The following is a 25,936-nucleotide window of genomic DNA, read 5'->3' as shown; positions in this document are numbered from 1 at the left end:
TCACTTTTTCCGTATAAGAGTTATGTTCTGATGGTGAGCATCCTAACTGAATCAATATGAAATTGCAGAAATATAAAATCTCTGGCTTTGGCTTTAGAGGCTGCATACTATGGGATTTGTTTGGAAAGTTCATTGCAGATAACTCTCCATCACTCAGTGCTTTGCTGAATGTATAATCTGTTTTATTCTCTCCCATGTGTGTTTTGACTCACTTTCTGGTCTTTGTTAGCAGCTTCCCTTTTACTCTTTTGGGAATTCGGATGGAATTGCAAATATTAGTTCCACTCACAAGCATGCTGGTGACTGCTAACGATGCAAAGTCAGCCTTGCATTTTGAATGGAACTTTTTCTTCTAAGCTTTTACGACTCCCGGGAAACGCACAACAACAGAAAATTAATGAGATGGCCATTGACTTGCAATAGCAGAATTGGCTGTATATCAAAATACCGTCTCAAAATACTGTATACATTGAGATGTGTTAGGTTATTTTGTGTTTTTGGCATTTGGTTCTGATTTACCACAATGTAACATTAATTTGATCGCCTGTAGTGAGCAGAAGATGCATGTCTGAATAATGTTAGCTTCCTTCTCACTTTTTGGTGCATAGCTGTTGTGTTGGGCTAAAAGCTACAGTACTTGCACAGTGAAATAGCATTTTTATTCTGCTGCATATAATACTGAGTCCAGGAAACACTTGAATCTTAAAGCTTAGTTTCAAATATATATATATATTTTAAAAAAACACCCTGAATGCTGGGGTTGAAAACATGTGGATATGATCCTTCTAAGGCTTGATTTCAGTAGGAGAGTTAAACATAATTCCTACTGGGATCAGTGGGACATACAGTTCAATCCCACGTGTATTTACTTGGAAATAAGTTCCACTGAGTTCAGTGGATCATATTGCCACATATGCATAAGTATTGCAAAGTAGAGAATTGCTTAACTTTGTATAGACTCATGGTTTCCTTTTAAGGATTTTGGTTGGTTTGTATATTTATTTACTGTATTTTTATCCTACTTTTCAGACAATTATTGCTCCGCAGAGGATAACCCACCTTTCAGGCTTTCAAAAGTGGCTAATAATAATAATAATAATAATAATAATTTATTATTTATACCCCGCCCATCTGGCTGGGCTTCCCCAGCCACTCTGGGCAGCTTCCAAAAGAATATTAAAATACTATAATACATCAAACATTAAAAGCTTCCCGAAACAGCAGTTGAAATAATACCTAAAAGGCAGCATTAAGAAGAACAAACAGAACAGCATAGTGAACCCCAAAGGGCAACAAAAACAGCATATTAACCTGCAGCAGGACTCTTTTCAAAGCCTGTTCATAGCATAAAGCAGAATTGAAATTATTATTTTGGTCAGTGGTGCCAGAGCCAATTCTCAGTTGACTTCCTGTACAGTGGTGCCTCGCAAGACGAAATTAATTCGTTCCGCGAGTTTTTTCGTCTAGCGAATTTTTCGTCTTGCGAAGCACGGTGTTGGGAAAGTTTTGGAAAAGCTTCAAAAATCACCAAAGTCTTCAAAAACCTCAAAAAAGGCTACCACACTGCGTTCTATGAGTTGCTCCTCGAAGTCAAGTCGCAGCTGTATTAACGGTGTTAAGAAAAAGGAAACAAGCTTGCAAGACGTGTTCGTCTTGCAAAGCAAGCCCATAGGGAAAATCGTCTTGCGAAGCAGCTCAAAAAACGCAAAACCCTTTCGTCTAGCGAGTTTTTCGTCTTGCGAGGCATTCGTCTTGCGGGGCATCACTGTACTCGGGTGTGCATCCTTTAGCTGTCCCTTAGCTGCTGTCAAGTCTGAACAGTAGCTGCGTGCATTTTTTTAATGTGCTCCCCTTTTATTTTAACAGTGGGATCGCTTATATTTGAATTATTTCTAAAGAGGAGCACGGACACAGATATCCACACCATTCATTCTTGTCATAATTGCTAGACATATGAGAGGGCAAAAAGTCAAGAGAAGTGGCCCCTCCTTTTTTTTAAAGACAAAAAAATATATTTTTAATGCTGTTTGCTGAGGTTGCACATTAAGCCACTCCAAATGATGACTAAGCATTTGCTCACACTACTGCAGTGTCAGCAGCAGAACAGGATTCCATTCACTCCTCAGCTCAGTCCACCCATTTGTGCATGTGTCTTATTGCTATTAAAAGCATGATGGAACTCCTCCACCAGCTCTCATGTGACTAATGGGCTGTTTTTCCTATCTGGCGGTAAAGGGGGCATTATGAACTTTGCCCATAAGAAACAATGCACTGAAAATCTCTGGTCATCTCATTTGGGCCTCTGTGATCACGTGGGTAGAGGACTAGATTTGGACCTTGAGTTCACCTGTAAATTGGGTAGGTGGCTTTGGTCAACCCTCAGACCTTCACCAGTGAAAAGAGAAAAATAATAACGATTTGCTCATAGCTGTTAGGGTGAGCAAGGTGTAAGACTTGTTAAACACTCTCCTATTTATTAATTTGAAAAGCCAGTTCCTGACATTCCGTAACACGCTCCTGATGTTTCGCCATGCATTAACGTGACCACGAAATAGATCCCATGATGGGGATTTTATTTATTAATTATTTCAACTGTTTGTATACTCCTTAATCACATCTGTCTCTAAGCAGTGTACAAAGTACCCAATACAATAAGATTAAAATGTGTTAAAGCTGGGTTCATGCTACAAAACGACCACAAAACTTTGGCACCAGCTGGGAGGTTATCTTCAGTTTTGGGATTCATAGTTAATGAAGCTCCCAAGAAGATTCCCGGTTTGTTTGTTTTCTGCCAGGTATTACAAGAAGATGGGGAGGGAGGGGTTTAAAAGCATGTAATATGTTTACCTTGGGACATCCAAAGTTGTGTCGCTTTGTTGTATAAATACTGCACAAATTATGACAATCTCTGGTGTGCCGGTGCCTGAAAGGACTTCTAAGGAACCCAACAAACTTGATGCTTAAGATACTCTCTGTTCTGCTGAGGTGAAGAGTCTCTTTGTACAGTAATTGAGCATGTGATCTTTACTGCCAGTATACTTCCCCTCACTTGTATATATTCACCCTGCAAAATGCAACTTGAATGTATGCACTGAAAGAACCAATGACGACCAAGATGCAGCTTGCATGCAGAATCATGGAGGCACTGATTCGAGGAAGGATGAAAGCTCCACATATTGGAACAGGCCAGAGGTCTTGCAGTTCTCAGGGCTGCTAAGTCATTCTGCTTGGGATGTTGCAGTTTCTCAAGCTCAGCACAAAACTGCTTTTGTATACTGCTTTTTGACTGTGGGGCGGCTGTGTCTTTGAGCAACTAGGAAACTGGGCTTACCTGCATATTAAGGCTGCTTCACTGGAACCTTTGCACTGAAATTGCATTAAAACTAGCAGGGGTTGCACCATTCGGTGTTTTGTACTAGTGGTTCACAGGTGGAGACTGCAACTCCCCAATTCAGCAGCTGATTTACTTTTTCATTGGGAGCTTTATGGTTCTTTAAAATAAATTTGGTGTGATTTGTTCATGAAAAGCAACATTGGATTTTCTTTCTTTTTTCTTTTTAGATCTTTACTTGGTGCATTGGCCTGACACGCACATCCCCGGTAAAAGCAATCGAGAAGTCAGAGCAGAGACCTGGCGAGCCATGGAAGAGTTGTATGAGAAAGGTGGGGTGACTTTGATAGTTGCTGCTGATTTTTTTCACAGTTGCAAAAGTGCAGAGAGTGTTATTGTTGGGAGATCACGACACATAGAGGGGCATTTTCACCATCTTTTCCTCTCGGGATATACCGTATTTTTCGCCCCATGGGATGCACCTGGGTTTGGGGGGGGGAGAAAGAAAATATTTATTTCCCCCCCAGGCGCGGGGGAAGCCCGGGCTTCCCCTGACCCCAGGCCCCAGAACAGCCTGCTATCCGCAAGCCTAGGGAGCCCGGCGCGAAGTCGCGCCGGTCTCCCCAGGCTTGCGGAGAGGTGCGCGAAGCCCGAGCGCGCTCTTCAGCGCGTCCCGGGCTTCGGAATGCAGGCAGCTCTGCGCAGCAGTCGGGAGCCCAGCGTGACTTCGCGCCGGGCTCCGGAGGGCTGTGCAGAGCTGGGCGAAGCCCGGGGCTGCAGGCACCTCCGCGCAGCCGTCGGGAGCCCAGCGCGACTTTGCGCCGGGCTCTGGATGGCTGCGCGGAGCTGCGCGAAGCCTGGGCTGCAGGCATCTCCGCGCAGCATTTGGGAGCCCAGCGCGACTTTGCACCGGGCTCCGGATGGCTGCGCGGAGCTGGGCGAAGCCCGGGGCTGCAGGCAGCTCCGCGCAGCCGTCGGGAGCCCAGCGCGACTTCGCGCAGGGCTCCCGAGGGCTGCACAGCGCTTCCTGAAGCCTGGAGAGCAAGAGGGTTCGGTACGCACGGACCCCTCTCGCTCTCCAGGCTTCAGCGAAAGCCTGCATTCGCCCCATAGGACGCACACACATTTCCCCTTCATTTTTGGAGGGGGAAAAGTGCGTCCTATAGGGCGAAAAATATGGTATCTTAGGGCAATCTGATGCATAGCTGTCAATGTTTCCCTTTTTTAAAGGGAAATTCCCTTATTCCGAATAGGATTCCTCGCAAGAAAAGGGAAAAGTTGACAGCTATGATCTGATGTCATTCATACCAGGCCTCGGAAGTGTCACAGAACAGTGCTCCACTCTGGAGTTTTGTTACCCTTTCCCTGCAATGCTTTTTAAACATCTGAACATTTAGCAATCCTGATGAACTTTGCTCCTTTCTTGTTCCAGTGAAGAAGAGGCCTAAAGATGGTCTTTTCAGAATAGGTCTCTATAAGATGGGGATGGTGGGAAAGAGACGCAGCGTCGCTGTCCGGAGCTCTCTGGAAATGTCCATTGGGGAGAAGGAGTGGGAAGAGATTGGGGATCGGAGGTGTCTGACGTGGGAGAGGCCCAACACAGAGGGAAGTCGTGAGCAGGACCCATTGAAGGACTCTGACCCTGGAGTGGGACACAGCAGATTGGGAGGTGGTGACCTAGAGCCGAGGGGAAGGACCAAGTAGGTTATCAAGAGAACAGCCCACCTCAGTGTCATTGGATACCCCAAGTCTAGAGCCATAAATAAATCCTGACACAGTGTAATATGTAATTTGTTGTTGTTCATCTGAGGTTGTACAGTGTATCTTGGGTTACATACGCTTCAGGTTACACACTCCGCTAACCCAGAAATAGTGCTTCAGCTTAAGAATTTAGCTTCAGGATAAGAACAGAAATCGTGCTCCGGCTGCGCGGCGGCAGCAGGAGCCCCCATGAGCTAAAGTGGTGCTTCAGGTTAAGAACAGTTTCAGGTTAAGAACGGACCTCCGGAACGCATTAAGTACTTAACCTGAGGTACCACTGTATTTGCCTAATTTTAAGACCTGCCAAGGAACAGAGGTTTGTTATTATGTCTTCATATGTAAAAACACAGAATTCAAAGAGGGTGTTCTTTCTTTTTCCTATGACTGTAATAGGGGAGAGGAGGGACAACCTCAAAAAATGTTTTCCTAAACACCAGAGTCTTGTCGTTGTTTTCAAATGCCAAAAAATGCCCCAAAAAGGCCAGGCCGCTGAACTGAAGTAGCTTTGTGTCATGGCATCAAACCTAAGTACTCTTGTTACAGTGGGTTTGTGGGTCTGGTTGCAGATTCTCAGAGCCTTACCAATACTGTTCAAAGCTGATACTAATTGGGACCAAGGAGCGCTTGTGGTGATGGTGGGGATATTATTGGTGTAACAATTTTCTGTTGGTGGTTTGGGGCAAGGGTTTTAGTTGACTGCCTGAACGAGGAATTGAAACTTGATTCTCTCTCTCCCCCCCACCCCACCCCCAGGTTAATTAACTTACAAAGCATCTCTTTGGGAGATTTTTGAACTGAATCTCTCCCTCCCCCCCAAACTCGTCCCCCTCTTCTCTACTGTTTCCTTCATCATGTGCTTTAATTTAACTTGGCTGTTTATCTGCACCTAGGCCGAGCGAAATGTCAGGAATTAAAACTGTATGTTAGTCACATCCTCGATTTATCACCCCTGCATGAAACTTCATTACAGAACCTATGGATGCCGAACACAATTTCCACCCTAAGCGACATTATTTAAATTAACGTCACGTAAATCTCATTCCAATTAAAGTAGCCTTTCTGTCCTGAGTCTTCTGTTATCTGGTCCATCGGCTCCTGCATCCCACAAATCACCCCTTTTCTGCCTCAAGCAATGCAGAAATTTTGAACCTCTGGCCATGTGTTTCTGAAGTGATATGCAAATGTTGATAAATTTGGAGGTTTATAGGCAGTACCCCATGAGGGAAGAAATGATTAAATAATTTGCTTGCATGGTTAACCACTAAAGTTTCAGTTGACACTCAGATAATGCTTAATCATCCCTTTTGACTTATGGTCCTGGCCTGGGGTTTAGAAGCAGTTTTTTTTTAAATAGCATTGTTCCTTCTAATTGTTCACTTATTTTCCTCATCTGAGTGCTTGTGTAGCACTATGACCAAGCTTACATTCTAAACTTACTTACACCAGAGTAAGTCCTCTTTGACTTACAGTAGAACAACTTATGTGTACAGATGCACAGGATTGTGCTGTAAGAAGATAAGCTGGGAAGAACTTATTTCAAGTCTTGCCCAGCTGTAGACTCACTTGGTAAGCCATATTGTCCAAACAACCAACCACCTCATGCCGGCACAGTTATATCCGCATTTTATTCAGTACCTCAAACAAGGATTCAAAACTTTTTCACTGACCCTTTGAAAGCATACTGTAGAAGTGTGAACAATTAGCAAAATTAAAACACGTGGAAAAAGAACACTGGAAGAGGAGGCATTTGATCAGGAGCAAAAATTACAAGACTGAGTGAAAGCAATGAAATGCATTTATTAAATCTGCTTGTTCCCGCTTTCTAGGTTTTTTATTTTTAAAAAAGACAGCAATAATCAACCACTATGGTTTATTACACAGTTGTTCTAGGAGTTTTTTTTTGAGTGTCACAAAAACTGTGTTCTAAGCGTACGTTGTTTTTTTTTAAAGGGTTTTCCATTTGTTTATGCTCGAAAAGAATGGGGCATTCCAAGAACAGAATGAGAATGTGACTTAAGAGCCATAAAAGTTAATGGGAATGTTCTCTATAAAAGCTGCAATTCAAGCTATTTATAAGCATCTCCCCTCGCGCCTGCCTGCTTGAGAAATTAGGGAAGATGGTCTTTGATAGCCTCTGAGGTTTTGGGATTTGTAATTTAAGCAATAGTTTAACCTTGGCGTGTAACAGCAGTGGCAGGAAGGAGGCATACAGGGGGAGGGACTTTAACCTCCCTCCACTCTGGTGTCCTTATAGCTAAGGAGCCTTTCTTGGACCATCACGTCTGGTGAGTGGCCCAAACATGAACTTCCCTGCCTGCTCCTCAACCTCAAAAAGATACCATTGGTGCCTTTTTGAGTACAGTGGAACCTCAGGTTGCGAACATGATCCGTGCGGAAGGCACGTTCGCAACCCACAGCGTTTTCAACCCACAGTGCTGCGTCTGCGCACACGCATGACGCGATTTAGTGTTTCTGCGCATGCGCGAGCGCCGAAATTCGGAAGTTACCCATTCCGGTACTTCCTGGTTCAGCGCAGTCTATAACCCGAAAACACGCAAACCGCAGCATTCACAACCCGAGGTATGACTGTACTGTACTCTCAGTGTTGGGCTACAAATCCACAGCCGCTGTTGGAGCTGCTCACCTTTGATGGGTTGTTGCAGAGAGAAAAACAGCAGGAATATAATCCAAAGGTTGCCCTATGGACATGGCTGCTGGGTTCTATTAATTGATTTTGTGGATTCTGACTACAGTGGTGCCTCGCAAGACGAAAAGAATCCGTTCTGTGATTCTCTTCGTCTAGCGGTTTTTTCGTCTTGCGAAGCAAGCCCATTGACGGATTAGCGGATTAGCGCGATTAGCGGCTTTTAGCGGCTTATCGGTTTATCGGATCAGCTGATAAGCGGCTTAGCGGCTTAGAAAAAGGGGGGGAAACCCGCAGGAACTCGCAAGACATTTTCGTCTTGCGAAGCAAGCCAATAGGAGATTCGTTTTGCGAAGCACCTCCAAAACGGAAAACTCTTTCGTCTAGCGAGTTTTCCGTCTTGCGAGGCATTCGTCTTGCGGGGCACCACTGTATTTAAACAGGCCTGCACATTTGCTGGAAGACTGGGCTGTAAATACCCACAATAAACAGCAACAACTTGTGCTTTAATTTCTCGGCCGCTGTTGGGCGAGGGCGGTTTGGTATGGAAAGAGTTTCCTTGAGGTGCAGGCTTGTGAGATAGGCCAGTTTACTTTGAGTTGTCCTGTGTCCCCATTGTGGACGGGGCTGGGGTGGGGCAAAGTTTCATTTGATGCATGTCCCATTTCCTCTCCTGGGTCAGGAGGGCAAGGGACTGGCAGGGAAGGCTGCAGATGCTCATAAAAAAATTGATTTGAGCAGCCCAACTTACTTTGGAATTGAGCAATGGATGCTCGCTCATTCCTGTGAGGGAGCAGGGGCTTTTTTTCTGCCACAGGACTAACTTTTGAATTGCTTTCGCCTTTTTTTTTTTTTTTTTTAAGTAACAGTACAATAGAGATTCATGTAGGTCAGAGCTTCCTCCAGTGGTTGGAGGTGGTTTATGAGTGATATCCGCTGCACCACACCCCGTTTGATCAGATAAGGGATGCTGTATGATGGTATCTCTTCAAGAAAACAAACTCAAGTCTCACGTGGCATTCATTTAAACAGTAATGATTTGCAAAGCAGCTTTTAAGAAGCATGACATGAAGCTACACATTTTTGTAAGCAAAGATGCAGGCAATTAATTAAAAGATTACTATACAACTTTTCAGTGCGAATTGTCCAATTGGCACCTTTTACAATAATGGATTTTTTTAAAAAAAAATACTTTTTATTTTTTAAAAAACAAGTTCTCTATATGGTAGACATCTCATTTTCCTTCAACTGATTGCTTGTATAATCTCTCCCTTTCTACAGGAGTTATGCCGCTGCCTAATGTGAAATATCTCATAGTATATACACTACACTACACTATATATCATCATAGTAGACCTAGGAAAAAGTTCACTTTGCACTCTTGATTCTCCCTTTGCAGGCAAAATTCAACACTTTCTCACTTTGGTGACTTTTTCTGTTGCCATGCAGAACCCCTCTTTCTGCTGGAAGTTTTCCTTACGCAGTCCCGCAAATTGAAATCGTGTGACAAATTTGAATTGCATGACTTCTTGTGTGACATGAATGTTCACAGTTGCATACAATGCAAAAATTCACCCAGTGTACACACACACACACAAAATCCCCGTCTCAGGAAAGGCTACACCTGTTGAATGCCTGCCTATTGTTCATTTTGATACAGAGCATGTTCCAGGAGAAAAGTGATGACTCACAAATTCAAAGTTTGTTTCTGCAGCATGTTTTGCTTTGGCGTGCGATGAGGGAGGCATCATCGCCTAAGGAAATTGTTAAGAGCTAGTAAAAGTTCTAAAAAGTGTTTTGATGTCTGAACTTAGTACAGTTAAGGCTTGAAAGCTTTGATAAAAAGACCCATGTCAGTGTTCAAGAGAGATAAGGCAAGCTATTGTAATCAAACAAAGCTCGGGTGCTGAGACCATTTATTTACAAATCTTTGCTGGTAAGAGATCAGCTTGTCCATCTTAATCTGAAGGTCCCCTCCTCCTTTTTCTTTTTAATCTTCACATGGAGTTTGTTTTGAAGCTTTTTCTGGCAAGAAAATGCAGCGTGGCAGCGTTCAAAGTGTTCAGCCTCGTTTCCTGCTGGGCTGACCCAAGGAGGTGGTGAGGTCAGGCAATTTGATGGACTCCCAAACTCATCCCAGTGGAGCTGCCTTTCCTACTTGTCATGGAACACCCTGGAAATTTGGGTGCAGTCTGGGAGAAATTGTGATTTGCACGCTCCCACCTCTTCCAAGAGGCCTGCTGAGTGTGTCATGACTGAGAAACCCCCAAATTAGTTAGTTAACAAATCTGATTATTTTTAGTTTTTTGTTATTTTTGTTATTGGATGCTGGGTGTTTTACTGTTGTTTATGTAATCTTGTTATACTTACAGTTCTGAAATGTTTTTTTGTATGTTATAATATTTGCCTCTGTGATTTGCTATGTCATTAGCAAATTCTTTTTGCAGTTGGTTTTCAAATGTACTGTTGTAACCCCCTTTGAGCATTTGGTGGGGGGGGGGGTAGAAAAGCAACATAAAAAAGAATGAATGAATGTCCACTAGCTTGGGGTTAACCTCCGCCGCCCCTTTGGATTTTTTTGAACATGAGCAAAATACAGTGGACAATCGGGCTGCAAACATGATCCGCGCGGGGTGCACGTTCGCAACCCGCAATATCTGCAACCCACAGTGGCGCATCTGTGCACGTGCGGGTTGCAATTTGGCGCGTATGCGCAAAGCGCAATTTAGCACTTCTGCGCATGCGCGGCCGCCAAAACCTGGAAGCAACCCATTCTGGTAATTCCTGGTTTCACGGTCCGCAACCAGAAAAAACATAACCTTAAGTGTCTGTAACCCGAGGTACGACTGTATATCCATGACGGCTCTAGCTCCACGTATTTTTTAAAGTTTTTCACCTTTGTATAAATGGGCTACCTTGGAAGGTGGCGGACTCTCCTTCATTGGAGCTTTTTAGGCAGAGGTTGGATGGCCATCCGTCATTGATGCATTGCAGGGCATTGGACCAGATGCCCATTGGGGTCCTTTCCAACTCTACAATTCTGAGTTCATGAGCCCTAGAACTGTCAGTGAGCTTCATGGCTCAGTGGGGATTTGAAAGATAGGCCCAAGCTTCAGTTGATTAATTTTAATATCATTCCCGCGTTTCAAACAATTATGATGTTGGCTCGAGAGCGTCTTTAACATGAGTCTGTCAGTCACTAGAGTTTCCAGATTGCAGCCCAAATATTACAGCCTGCCTGCCACTGCATACCTGATACAGCCTGTCCTTCTCTCCCTGGTCCCCTTCCCTATCTTCTTTTTCTGGCCCTCTGGAGCAAGCAGGACTCTCATTCTGCCCTGCAGCGCGTCAGAGTGGGTGACGGGATGGGGAAAAGAGCAAGCTGGAAGAATCCGTGTCTGCATCTCTTCCATGCCTGTGAGGCAATTTGACCAACCAGGAGAGCAATTGAGAGCATGCCCCAGCAGCCCAATCCGTACAGGAATTGGCTTGAAACTGTTTTTAATATTGTGCATTGAAATTACTATAACATGACCTGGGACCCTATTGCGATGGGTGGGTATTATCATTAGTATTTAGTAAAGCTAGTCATAAAAGTTGCCAAAGGCTATTCTCTAAAAGGCTGCTTTGAGATGTGAAACACAGCAGCACATGTACGTTTCAACTTCCTCTTTGACAGAAAAGGAAGCTGATTTGGTATTTTGAAAAACAGATTGAGTAAACGGCCATCAAATGATGGAATGACTGCATTTATATACCTCCTTCCTGCCATGGTACCTATGGCCGTTTACAGTTTTTACAACAAATGGTCCAAAATATAGACCAACAGAGTTCTCTGAGCTGATAGTTGTGTCTGGAACTGATGGTATGTGCTCTCTGGCCTAGGCTTCCTCACTTCTGCTTTTCTTCAGGCCACACAGGTATATTTTAGGCTGCCCCAACAGTTCTCAGACGCATTTAATGGTATGCGCTCCCTGGCTTGCACTTCCTCACCGGCCCTGTTACTGCTTCGCTGAAACCAAGTCCACCTGAAAGTAAAAAGGTAAAGGGACCCCTGACCATTAGGTCCAGTCGCGGCCGACTGGGGTTGCGGCGCTCATCTCGCTTTATTGGCTGAGGGAGCTGGCGTACAGCTTCGGGGTCATGTGGCCAGCATGACTAAGCTGCTTCTAGTGAACCAGAGCAGCGCACAGAAACGCCGTTTACCTTCCCGCCGGAGTGGTTCCTATTTATCTACTTGCACTTTGATGTGCTTTCGAACTGCTAGGTTGGCAGGAGCAGGGACCGAGCAACGGGAGCTCACCCCGTCGAAAGTACATAAGTTCTAAACCACTGAATGTTACAGAATGCTGGTGTGCTGATAATCCATCAGTGATATTGTTACACACGTGGTGACCATTTTGCACATTTCCTGGCCCACTCATGTGTTGGCGGAGCACGCAAAAGCCCTGTCCCGTTCTGCCCTGCCCCCTTTCCGTCCCCCTGTTCTGCCCTCTTCCGGCTCCGAAAGGACTTGGGGGTTGGCAGTCACACATCAATTGGATGTGCGCAGAAAGGTCACTGCCTGCACTCTCCTCGCTTTCCTGGTTGGTTCCAGACGTAGTAGCAATGGAAACGTGCTGTGTCTTCGATATTCCTTTAGTTACAAGTATAACATAAATGGACGCAGAGACATAGCTTCAAGTTGCAGAACTGCTAACCCATATCAAATCCACGGGGAGAAATATTGCAGTCTCTTGCCACCAGCCTGCCCATTGTGTACTAACAGCAACGCTGCAGTTTCTCACACGCAATTCTTAAGCACTCAACTTAAAAAAAAGAAGTTTTTATTTATACTCACCAGGCTTATACATTTCACTAGTTTTACAATCATTTTCACATTTCAAAGTTTGACTTCCTTCCCCCCCTTTCTGCAGTTCCTTAAATTAATTTTTTAAAATACCTTCTGCATATGCAAATTCATTTAATCTGCTCATTTAATTATCTACTTTAAATATATACTCTTATGAAACTGCAGGTTTTTAAGTAATCCTGCCAACATTTTTATCCGTTTGCAATTGGTCTGTAAATATTCGATAAGCCATTTCCATTCTTTTATGAAAAGTTTGTTATGTTGATTTCTTAATTCTTCCGATACGTTTTGCACATTTCTGCATTATTTCATAAGTTTTTGTATCTGTTCTTCCTTTGCTGGGTCTTCTGCTTCTTTCCATTTTGGAGCAAGTAACCTTCTTACCGCTGTAGTCGCATAAAAATGAATACCGTATTTTGCGCCCCATAGGACGCTCCGGCCCATAGGACGCACCTAGTTTTTTTGGGGGGAAATAAAGAAAAAAAATTTTATCCCCCCCCCCCGGTGCGGGGCTGGAAGAACCAGGTCGGGGAACAGTGGGAAGGCACGCTCTGCCTCCCCGCTGTCCCCCGAGCTTGTGGGGCTGGCGATGGGGAGAAGTGTGCTGATCCCGAGACGGCAGGCAGCTCTGCACCGCCACCGGAGCGGGGCGGGACTTAGCGCCCCGCTCCCGATGGCCGCGCAGATCTGCCTGCAGTCCCGGGACGGCAGGCAGCTCTGCACCGCCATCCGGAGCGGGGCGGGACTTAGCGCCCCGCTCCCGATGGCCGCGCAGAGCTGTGCTGAGCCGGGGACTGCAGGCAGCTCTGCGCAACCCTCGGAGCCGGTCTCCCAAGACTTGTGGATAGCTTCCTGAAGCCTGGAGAGTGAGAGGGGTCGGTGCGCACCGACCCCCCTCGCTCTCCAGGCTTCAGCGAAAGCCTGCATTCGCCCCATAGGACGCACCCAGATTTCCCCTTCATTTTTTTTTATTTTTTTTTATAAAATTTTTATTGGTTTTACAGAAATTTTTTATAACAAACAAACAAACATATAAAAAGACAAACAAACACGCATAATTTCATAATGTCTTTTCTTAAACTTCTTTTCTGAGACTCCCCCATACCTCCCCTTTCTGCATCCTCATGTCCAAATTTTTATAGCAACTTGTAAATGTTTTTTCCACTCTAATTCATCTTAGTCCTTTCTTAATCAAATCTTACATTACTGCAACCCTTTCTTTCTAGAAAACCTCGACATTCTAGCATTCATCAAGTTTATAATAGTCCTTGAGATAAATCTTGAATCTCTTCCACTCTTCTTCCGCAGTCTCCTTTCCCTGATCACGAATTCTGCTGGTCATCTCCGCCAATGTCATATAGTCAATCACTTTCATCTGCCACTCTTCCAAGGTGGGTAGGTCTTGTGTCTTCCAATACTTTGCGATTAGTATTCTTGCTGCTGTTGTTGCATACATAAAGAAAGTTCTATCCTTCTTTGGCACTAATTGGCCGACAATGCCCAAGAGAAAGGCCTCTGGTTTCTTAAGGAAAGTATACTTAAATACCTTTTTCATTTCATTATATATCATTTCCCAGAAAGCCTTAATCTTCGGGCATGTCCACCAAAGATGATGATTTCCCCTTCATTTTTGGAGGGGAAAAAGTGCGTCCTATAGGGCGAAAAATACGGTCAACCAGAAACTTTTCATTTGGGAATTATAGGGACAGAACTACCAGAATTGTATAGAAATTTAAGCGCTCATCTTGTGCCCATCCCTGCCAGTTCAGGGGACCATCCACAGCCATCAGAAGAACATTAACATTATTTTGTCAAATCACCGACTTCAGGCACTTTCAAACAAAACCATTGTGATAAATCCATTAACGGCAACCTCTTAACAAAGCACAATCAGTCTCTGTTAATAGAGTGATCCTGCAGGGATATTTTTGAAGTCCCAAATAAATCACTCCAAAGGTGGCCTGAAGTTGTATATTCAATACTTGACTTGCACGTATATTGATGTAACTCCAATTTCATAGTCTCCGCTGTTGGAAAACTCTGCAGGAAGCCAGTCATATTTGGAAAGAGGCTGCTTAATTGCCCCCCTTTCCCCAAGAATAATACCCATTAAATCAAATAAGAAATGAGTAGGTGAACATAAATCGTCATGTAAACCTAATTAATTTGTAAGACCTGCATATTACCCTCCTTTGATATATCAGTATGCAGTGCTTTCCCCCCTTGAACATAGAGCTTCTCAACTTTGATGATAAAGTATTTTGTTTTCCTGATAAAAGATGGATTATGTACTACAAACCTCATAAAAATGAATCTAAATTAAGCTCTTAAAAACAACACCTTAATATTTAGATAGAGGTTCCAAATAGATCTTCAGCTCCAAATGACTGATCTCCCTGATAGTAGACAGCTAGGTACTTGTATTTTTGGAAGCATAGAAATCATCAGTATTCTTGGATACTTGCTGAAAAGAAAATTAGTTGTTTTTATTAGACATTACCCAGTCTTCTCTAACACAAACGAATCAACGAATCAAAATCTCCTTAGTAGGACCGCTGTTATATAGTTGCATATGAAGTATTATCACTGAGTTGTTTCTGAACTTCCTTTGTCATAATTCACAACGGCAGCTTTGTCTAAAAGGTTGATGGGAGTAGTTGATGGGTGACATTGACACAATTTATCCAATTTATCCAGAAAGAAACAGTTGGCTTTACAATAGATCAGGGTTTTCCAGACTTGAGTCGCCAGCTGGTTTTGCACTACAATTCCCATAATCCCTGACCATTGGTCCTGCAAGCTAGGGATTATGGGAGTTGTAGTTGTCAAATCAGATGGGGACCCAAGTTTGGGAAACCCTGCAATAGATTATCTCTGCATGCCTACGTACATGAAGATTGCACATGCATGGGCTCTATGCGTAGCCAGGATTCGACACCAGCATTTGAAGCTGTTAATGGAGTCAGTTTGGTGTTAACCATGTTTAAAGTTGTTCCTAACACAATCATTAACTGTGGATAAGGCTGACATTTTTTATATGCCTGTTGTCTTTGTCCATGGAGTTTTCTTGGCAGGGATACTGGAGTGGCTTGCTAGTTCCTGCTCCAGGTGGATCATGTTTGGTCAAAACACTCCACTATGACCTGTCCATCTTGGGTGCCTTGCTTGGCATAGTTCATAGCTTCTCTGAGTTATTCAAGCCCCTTCGCCACGGCAAGGCAGTGATCCATGATCATGTTTGACCAAACTGCGGGAGGCAGTGGAAGACAGGAGTGCCTGGCGTGCTCTGGTCCATGGGGTCATGAAGAGTCGGACACGACTAAACGACTAAACAACAACAAGGCTGACATTGGTGGGGGGGGGGTGACACAGGCAACTCCAGGACCTACATCAAATGCCTTAAACGTGTTTCTGTACCAATGCACCCTTGCTATTTCCATCTTGATCTTCCTCCTTTCTTCCTGCCCTGATTTTCTTTGTGCATTTGGCTAACTTGGTAACTTGTTCTTATGTCACACTGGGGTTTTGAAGATTCAGCCCAAATAAATGTGGCCTGGAGGGGGAGATGCAGTATCCATCAACCATTTCCCCCATCCAATTCCCATTCAAGTTTTTTCATGTGATACCATAATTGTGAGGGGTGGTGTAAGGAAATTAAAATCTTTCCGCAAGCTGTGAAACCCATCTGGGTTGGTAGAGCATGAGACTCTCAATCTCACAGTCGTGGGTTCAAGCCTCATGTCGGGCAAAATATTCCTGCATTTCAGGGGGTTGGACTAGATGATCCTTATGGCCCCTTCCAACTCTACGCTTCCATGAAACCAGTCCTGTGCCCACACTGAGCACTACAAACCTCGTTTTGCTTGGGTCTGGGGAGGCTTGAACCAGTTGCATTCTTGACATAATGGAAAGCAAACTTGGGAAACCCAGCTTGAAACCAAACAAATGAGAAACTAGCGGCTTAAAAAAGGATGGAGATGTAACTATTATCTTTCATTAAGAAACCTGAAACTAAAATGAGCAGACCACTGAAAAATAATCTGATCTCTGATCTTAGAGCAGGACAGTGATCTACCAGCAACCCACACTTTAAAATACATTTGTATCTTTTGCGGTTCTCATTGCCAGCTCTTGTGAGTTCTTTCATTCTTCAAGTCAACGTCAATTAAGATTTTCAATACAAAGTGGAACATCTTTGCCCCATTCCCTTTCATATTACAATTGGAAGTAATGTTTTGTTCCAGGCTTCTTTTGAAATATTGATTTATTAGTTGTGTGGACCATGGTGAATCTATTTACTTGTTTTCTCTTCCGCCATAGGCCTCAACTCTGGGAGCTTGACCTGCTCTCGCAGATTAAATTCAAATTATGCAAACTGCTGCGTTGTGGGTTGTAACCCAATTAACAGGACACATATTGAGCACATGATCGTTAGTTTAAATGAAAGTTGTCAAACAGCCCGGTGCTCAAGATTAACGGGTCTACTTTCCAAATGCCTTTTGGAAGCCAAGAATTAGGACATCTCCATCTCCCCCCGGGTTTTGTACAGCATTGTCTTTCAGCCTGCCCTTCGCTTGGCTCTTTGTGTTGCTGGGACCGAAGCGAAATTAAGTCTCACTTTAGATTATAAGCTCCTCTGGGTAGGAACCTGTAAAGGACAGTTTAATTAAAAGTGCCGATATTAACACAACTGTGTAAAAAGCCACATTGCAAAGATTTCCTTTGCTATCTATTAAAATACTAATTTTTAGAAGCTGGAGTGCCGTTGACGGCATGCAGTTGTGTCTAAACTAAGGATCACAAGTGCACATTGGCAGGTGAAGTTTCTGAATTTCTAAACACTTGAATAAATACCAGCAAATGTTGACGGTCACCTGTATGAGGTTTTTTGTCATTTGTCAGCATATGTCTGACAACAGAGGTGTAGTGGATGCTGTGCAATAGGCAGTGAGGGTCCATATATAACATGCAGAACTAGGGCTGGGTGATATCAGCTTTACAACGTTGTGATGTATCACCAGTGTATAGCGATACACTGCAGTCTTGGAAAGGAAGGAGACCAACCGTGTAAGGTGCCGGGGCGAAACCGCCGCAGTTCCCTCCGGCGTGTGGTGCATGGAGGGAGGAGCAAGGAGCATCAGCCCCGGCTCTGCGAGGTGCTGGGGTGACACTTCTGCCACTCCCACTGCCGCCAGCGCCCGTCGCAGGGAGGAAGGAGGCAGCTGGAGAAGGAAGGTTAGGCGCTGGGCAGCAGGCAAGCACCACCTATGATATACCGCAGGGTGAAGGCACCATTGTGCTCTGGCCCTCAAACTGGTCCTGGATGATGATGATAATGATAATAATAATAATAATAATAATAATAATAATAATAATAATAATAATAATAATAATTTATTATTTATAACCCGCCCATCTGGCTGAGTTTCCCCAGCCACTCTGGGCGGCTTCCAATCAAGTGTTTAAAACAATACAGCATTAAATATTAAAAACTTCCCTAATTAGGGCTGCCTTCAGATGTCTTTTAAAAAGAAGATAGCTGCTTATTTCCTTCACATCTGAAGGGAGGGCGTTCCACAGGGCGGGCGCCACAACCAAGAAGGCCCTCTGTCTGGTTCCCTGTAACCTCACTTCTCGCAATGAGGGAACTGCCAGAAGGCCCTCGGCGCTGGACCTCAGCGTCCGGGCTGAACGATGGGGGTGGAGACGCTCCTTCAGGTATACTGGACCGAGACCGTTTAGGGCTTTAAAGGTCAGCACCAACACTTTGAATTGTGCTCGGAAACGTACTGGGAGCCAATGCTGATCTCTCGGGACCGGTGTTATGTGGTCCCTGCGGCCACTCCCAGTCACCAGTCTAGCTGCCGCATTCTGGATTTATTGCAGTTTCTGGGTCACCTTCAAAGGTAGCCCCATGGAGAGCGCATTGCAGTAGTCCAAGCGGGAGATAACTAGATCATGCACCACTCTGGCGAGGCAATCCGCAGGATGATGTGTCAAGGCATTGGCCAGGACTATGCACAACCAATGATTAGACCACGCCCCCCAATGGACGATATACTTGTATTTTTTATAATTTTTTTTATTGGTTTTACAAATTTTTTTATAGACAACACAAACAAATAAAGAAACGAACAAACATGTATAATTTCATATACTTTTTTCATAAACCTTGCTTCATCGACTCCCCCAAACCTCCCCTTTCTACATCCCAATTCCCAAAATTATTTCAGCAAATCCTAATCCTTAATTTTATCAGATTTATCCCTTATTCTTTCCTTTTACTTAATCTTGTACAGCTGTAAACCCTTTCCCCCCCCCTGAAAACATCGACATTTTAGCTTTCATTCATTTTATAATATTTCTTAAGATAAATTTTAAACTTCTTCCAGTCTTCATCCGCCGTCTCTTTCCCCTGATCACGGATTCTGCCAGTCATTTCAGCCAGTCCCATGTAGTCTATCACCGATATACTTGTAATATATGTCAATGAAGAATGCTTTTATGTGTTTCTTCACTGAAGTATGTTGCAGGTACATTCATACTTTTGTGGGTAAGTTGGTTGTGCATGGTGAACACTGACATTTCGGAAAAATGGCCTCATATTGTGAACATCTTCCTCGTTCCAGGACCTTCAGGGCAAGGTATCTACCGATTTAAAGGCCATATATTGCCGCTTGCGCGTATGAATGCGCGCAGCTCACATATAACAAGCAAAATTGATACATTGCCATATTTTGCTGCTCCTCTCTAGCATGCAGTTGGTATGGTGAGCGCTGCATCTGAATTGCAAATGTTCCTTTTATGTTAATATAAATTTATATTTAAATCCCAGATCAAGGTAGGTGTCCACCCCATTATACATCCCCGAATCCTATTAGCATTAATGGGAATTATGCAAGCATGCTGGGCTTGACAACACAGCTGTTTGAGACGGACAAGGAGTTCCTTCCCTCTAGCTGTTCCATTTATGTATGATTCCCGTGACAAGACAAATCAGTGGTGATTCCACGCATAGGGTGGCTGTGCGCCAATTCATTAGCATGGTAATAATCCTTTCGAAATTGTCTCATGCTGTATTTTTCAGATTAACTTGTGTCTGTTCCGTTTTCACCTTTTCACGAGTGAGAGGTTGCTGGATTTATGCTACCTCTGCGTTCTGGGAGCTGTCTGCTCCCTCAAGCTTCAGTGCAGCAACACATTAAAGTCCTGGCCTTCCCTGATAAAGCGCTGCTAGTCTTGAGCCCCATCACACATTAAGGTTGACTCCTTTTCTGTGTCATATCGCAGTCCCTAAGAGCAATCAAAAGATCCAGCCTATCATGTCCATAAACGCAGTGCATGCAGCAGTTAAGAGGCTGTTGTTGTGGTCCAAGACGTTCGCTATTCAAACGTTGCCATTGGAAAAAGCCCCCTTTTCTCTCAGCCTGAATATGGATTTAGAGCTTTTTCATGCAATGGCATGGTTGAAGGTATCTTTCGGAATTTGCGTACACTCTGGTTTCCAAAGTTGGGAATCTTCAGCTTTGACCTTCTGCTGTTTCCTTTGGCTCCTAAGGGTTTGTTGGTATTAATATTTTATTGAAAAGTTTTCAATTTTAAATAAATGAAGGGATACAAAGAAAAATGAAAGAAAAGAAAAATGAAAAGGCACAAAAATGTGTAGAGAAAGAAATAATATATGGACATGTGCGAAAAAATACCCTAACCCATACATTTTTTTCTAAAGTTGCAATTTTTATCTGAATACATATGTAACTATTAATAGCCTATTATACATTTTGTATAAACTCATTCCAAATATTGTCATATTTATCCAAGCAAAGTCTAAGTTGGTAAGCAGTCTGTTCATAAGTTGTGAGTGATCATATTGCCAATTTATTAAACAGGATCACACAGAGAGAGAGAGAGAGAGAGAGAGACTTTTACTTCATGTTTTAAAAGCTTTATAATATTTGTTATATGTAAAATGTTGTTGTCTACCCTGAGCTCTCGGGGAAGTGAGCTATGTGAACTTTGGAACCAATGGTCTGTCCCTGGCTATTCATAAAAAATATAATACTTTGTGTACTGCCTCAGATGAAAGGTCCATCCGGTTCTTTTACCCGATAAAGAGGTACTGCAAGTAAGCTCACAACTAGGGTGTGATGGAACTAGCCACCTCCTGTTTTTCATCTGAAGCTTCTGGTTAAGAGAGAGGCTTTCTCTGAACAAACCTTTTCTGGAGAACTTTCTTCTCCCAGGAATTCTACAGTGGCAGAAGCGTGAACACCATTCAGAATTATTCAAGGGTGAACTTAACTGAAGGTTGTTGGGTAGGTTCCATACAGTGCTGGAAATTGTTTTTAAACATTATCTTTTGTTAGGCTGGTAGGGTTAAGGGACCAGAACTTGCTCACTTTACCATAATGTGCCCTCTAAAACAGAAATCAAAATTAGTGCATGGCTGCTTCTTAGCCAAGAACAATGCCCGGTCATTTTGATGGCTGCTCAGAGTTATTCCTTTCTCCCATTGTTCCCTGCCCAAGTGTTGTCTTCACAAGCCCCTTGTGCTGTGTTTGGGCTGTCTAAGTAGCTTCCATGTTTTGTTACCCATGTCTTAAATTTTCCTCCATCCATGAGCTTGACCCTTGTTCGTCAGGACTCTGGGGAAGGGAGGAAACCACCCTTGTCTCCACTGTTCAAGGAAGCAGGCTGACCTCGTACTTTTCCATTGCAGTATTCTGTAGAATACACAGGATAACTAATCTAGCACTGCCGTGAAGCACGAGAAAATCAGTATGGCTGATAATTGCCCCATATAATAGTTTCATTCTGAAACAAGAGTTATGTGCAGTTTGAAAGCTTGCAACCCTTGCCAATTAAGACATGAGATGGATTCAGAGAAAAGAGATTGCCTTAAACTTTATGGACGTTATCAGTTTGCCTATGGCAGATGAAACCACTTAGGCAAAAATCGCTTTAGTTTAGCAAATTAGGGCAAATTTTCCCTTTCTTTTTAGCTGTTTCTGGGACTATTGGCACAGTTCAGTTCCATATACACACATAATTTTGTGGAAGCATGCTGAGCTGCATGCATGTAATTACGGCCCTTTGATGGCAGGCAGCGTTAGAAAATGCAAAACCCAGCTATAGATTTGTGCTCTTAATTCCTGACTGCATAAGTATAGTTTCTGTGGGTTTTATTTTACTGAATGTCTTCCTTGCAGCAATAACCTGAAAGTAGTCAGAAGTCTGTTTGGATTGTTTGTCCTTGTGTTTTCTTACACCCTATTAGTCTTCTACGCATGTTCCACTTCTTTTGAGCTTTTGGCAGGCTGTTCAGAACACCATTTCCTCCTTTTCAACCTGGCAAAGTCCAATTGTTCTTTGCTTACATTACACCAGCTTTTCCCAGAATTTAGCCTGGAGCTTGAATCCACCAGGGAGCCCCCTGTGTGTTTAGATTATAAAACTGCTTCCTAAAGGGATCTTGATTGAATTGTGTCCTCAGATAATGCTGTCAAACTGCAAGTTCAGTGTTGTTCTTTTTTAAAAATTACCCTATGATGTTACTCAGAGCTCTCGTTATGCATAAATTGGGGTGTGTGTAATCTTCCTCTCACTTGATGACCGTTTCATCATTCCTGAAATGTATTTATTTTTATAGCCCACCCTCTTCTGAGAGCTTGTATGTAGGTAACAAACTTTTCTTATCTCATAAGAAAGCTGACTGATGCCGAGAGGTGGTTATTTGCACAGGGCCATTCGGACACAGCCATGGCATGCTCTACTACTTAAATTTGGGTACCAAAAGTATTCAGATTTTAAATGGTAAAGTACACACATGGTGTCAGCAATTGTCTGCCGGCTCTACGTGTTCACTGATGGCAGGGGTTCCCTGATTGACTACAGAAATTGTATGTGGGAGTGGATCCCATTTCCATGTTTAACAGGCCGAAGCACTGTTAAACCTAACCCTCTTTTCAGTTGGGCCACTTGGTTATAATGTGTGCACTGGGCCCCTCTCTTCTCTCCCACCATGGCAGAATGTTATAAATATGTAGCACCTGTTTTTGCTTTTGTTCAGGTTTATGCCGGTCTATTGGAGTAAGCAACTTTCTTATTGATCATTTGGAACAACTGAAGGAAGACTGCCAGGTAACCCCACACGTTAACCAGGTGAGTATACTATGCATAGTGGTTAGAAGGCTTTGACTAGGAAACTGGTGTTTTGGGCAGATGATGGAGAGCATGAGAGGACTTGAATCCAGCACCACACACCCAACAAAGTGAGGGCAAATCCCAAGGCAACAGCCGCTACTCAGTCTCACATTGAAGCTGTGCCTGCCCCATTCCTATATAATGGAACCCAAGGGTTGGATCAATATTCCTTGCTGGCCTCGTATAGCACCTATTTTGTCCATGTACTGTACTGTACTGATTTGGGCATTAAAGGTTTGGGCAGAAACTGTACACAAAGTTCAAGTCCTTCATCCAGTGAAAGCCAGGAGACCTGAACCTCCTGACAATCTGTTTCTGCACTTTTCCCCAGCATATTTCTTCCTTGTGAAATAACACACTGTTACTTCTGTGGCATTTAGCGAGTCTGAAAGCTCCACCTGGAGTATTGCTTCTCCATTCTTCCTCCGAGTCTTCAACAGTAAATACTGGGCATGTCCCATAGCCTGTTCAGGTGCAAGCAGCATGGGCAAATGAGCCACCTCCATCATGTCTCTGCAAACTGTAAACATGCGGTGCTGAATGCCACAGAGAGGTCAAGAAACTTCAAAGGTTGAAGGGATGGATGTGTCTGCTGTTTGAACCTTGTCTCTTATCCAGCCCGTCATTTTTGATCACAGTCGGTTTAGGCTGACTCAGCCCAGCCTTTGAGAGCCTGGTTTTTTCAGAGTCTGGATTGAGCAGATGCCAGGCTATTGTTCCTGACTATTGTTGCTTGGAAAGACAACATGTACTAAAGATGAGAAACAGGAAGCAGTCCTTCATCCTCCTCGGGGTGGACGAAATTTTCCACATTCCCTGTGTTGATGTCATGGTGCTAAACTAAGATATTGTGTCGTCTTCCCCATCAAAAGTACGCAAAACGGTTAGGTCACTGGAAGACGTGTGACAGCTAAAGCAGCTTTTTTTCCAGAGAATTTATGTTGGATTTGTGCACATGAAGGGGTTGTGTTTTTCTGTCCAGGAACTGTGTCATTTTTTGGATTTGCTTAATCATCCATGCTTCAATTACGGGGAGGGGTAACATCAGAATAGTTCACGTTTTATTACGTTTTGCCACAGAATGACTTCTTGCGAGAATCTTGGGTTCCTATATCAGTTGTATTCATCTCACATTCATACATGTTTATTCCTTCTTCCTCTTGCCTGTCACCTCCTCCTATTTGTCAGGAGGAATTGACTATTGATTTTGAGAGGCGGGACACCATCATTGAGCCACTCCAACCAAAACGTCGGTTTGGATGGGGCACACAAACAGAACACACCATCAAAGCTCCCTGCACAGATGATTTGTGCAAGCAAGCTAACTTAAATGCCTTTTTTCTTTCTTTCTTCTGCCCACACTCCTTTTTAAATAAACTCCACATTTTCCTGACCCATGATTGTAACTAAAGGACAGGTTTCTATGTCAGCATTGACCAGGGATACTGTGACACCTGTCTCTCAGTCTATGAAAGTGTAAACTTTTATATTCTGCTCTAATCCCTAACAACACTTGGGTTGCATAGTCATAACCACCAGTGGAGATTTCACCATATCTATTCATTTAAAAGTGTGTGTGTGCATGCATACACACTAATCACAAGCCTAATTAAGATTAATGAGAAATCAAGGACCATATTGTCCTTTTCCTTTTCCTTTCCTTTCCTTTCCTTTCCTTTCCTTTCCTTTCCTTTCCTTTCCTTTTTTCTTTCTTTCTTTTTAGGTTGTGACCAGCTTCCCTAGTGGGACCATTTTTGGCCTCAGCATCCAACACACTTTTTTTGCCCAATTCCCCATCCCTTCTAAAACTTTCTATGTTCATGCTCCTGGTACTCTTTCTTCTTCCACCCCTCTCCTTCACTTCTCCCCCTTTGACTGTTTAAGTTCCTTGGACCTGACCTTTTTTGTTTGCTTTATACCATAAAGTTTACAGAATATTGGCTAGATTAATGTCACTGTGTAACCGGTCCGTATATGTCAGGAGGGAAGAGACACGTATGCTCTGTCTAAAATACCGTATTTTTTGCTCTATAAGACTCACTTTTTCCCTCCTAAAAAGTAAGGGGAAATGTGTGTGCGTCTTATGGAGCGAATGCAGGCTGCACAGCTATCCCAGAAGCCAGAACAGCAAGAGGGATTACTGCTTTCACAGCGATCCCTCTTGCTGTTCTGGCTTCTGAGATTCAGAATATTTTTTTTCTTGTTTTCCTCCTCCAAAAACTAGGTGCGCCTTGTGGTCTGGTGCGTCTTATAGAGCAAAAAATATGGTATATATACTTAAGTACTAGATAAGTTGCTAAATAAGAAACTTCAAGTAAGAATTTTAAAAAATACAAATTTAAATTAATGGGATTTTCCATTTTAAGGATACCACAGCCATGCTGTGTGTGTTGTTTAAGAAAGCCTATGTTTCCCCAAGTTGTCCTTCAGGTAGGATTTATTAATGTTCTACTGCTGCACCTTGGGGGGGGGGATTCCTTCCCGTAACCCTCTGTTTAGATTTATGCACAACCAACTAACCTAATGGAAGATTTTGATGAAAGCCTTACAAATGAGGTCAAATTTGATCATATGGGTTGGGTGAATACTTGCCAGGCTATTCTGCAAGACTCATCTCCACATAGATCATGTGCTGAGATCATTTCATGATGGTAGAAGAGCAACTGTGTGAATTTGCTCTACAAAGAGGTGGAATTGTACAACTGAGGTGAAGGCAGGTACTTGTATAGTGGCATTTTGGTGATAGGCAGGTCATGGATGACTGTGCTGTTCTTTTCAGTTTCTTATTCATAGGAACGTGGGAGAGGAGGAGGAGGAGGAGAAAGAGGCAGTGATCTTGCATGATTGCTGTCTTGGGACAGAGTTCTAATGCACCCAGCAAACTGCTTCAAACATTACTGCAAAGAGTTGGTTCATCTCTGTAACTTCTGAGGATGTTGGCAGCCAGCGTACAAATTTTCCAGAGTACCATGTTTCCACCCAAGGGACTTTTTCCTGGCATTTTGAAGGGAAGAGAAAATATCAATATCAATTTCTTCTTTCCTCTTTTTTTTTTTAAACTGATAGCACTCTGCCAAATAAGAAGTAACACTTCAGTTGCTTGACCTTTGAGTTGTGATAGATTAAAAGCTGGCGATGGTTTTAA

General features: G+C 43.4%; 1 protein-coding gene and 1 long non-coding RNA gene across 4 annotated transcripts in view; both read left to right on the top strand.

Annotated features, from left to right (window-relative positions):
- LOC309535154 (putative oxidoreductase ZK1290.5) overlaps positions 1-25,936 on the top strand; it is a 71,634-nt gene that overhangs the window by 24,926 nt on the left and 20,772 nt on the right. For all 3 annotated transcript variants that reach the window (XM_082227989.1, XM_082227990.1, XM_082227991.1), the window contains exons 3-4: positions 3,562-3,663; positions 22,658-22,749. In XM_082227989.1, the coding sequence (XP_082084115.1) occupies positions 3,562-3,663; positions 22,658-22,749 (194 nt within the window). The remainder of the gene's footprint in view (positions 1-3,561; positions 3,664-22,657; positions 22,750-25,936) is intronic.
- LOC309535230 lies at positions 23,107-25,936 on the top strand. Its single transcript, XR_014221142.1, has 2 exons — positions 23,107-23,662; positions 25,571-25,936. It is a non-coding gene; the product is annotated as an uncharacterized lncRNA (long non-coding RNA).

The sequence above is a fragment of the Podarcis vaucheri genome (assembly GCF_965113315.1).
Source record: "Podarcis vaucheri genome assembly, chromosome: 6".
In the NCBI taxonomy this organism is placed as follows: domain Eukaryota; kingdom Metazoa; phylum Chordata; class Lepidosauria; order Squamata; family Lacertidae; genus Podarcis; species Podarcis vaucheri.
Note: the sequence above shows the minus strand (reverse complement) of the source record. Positions and strands in the feature narration are given on the sequence as shown.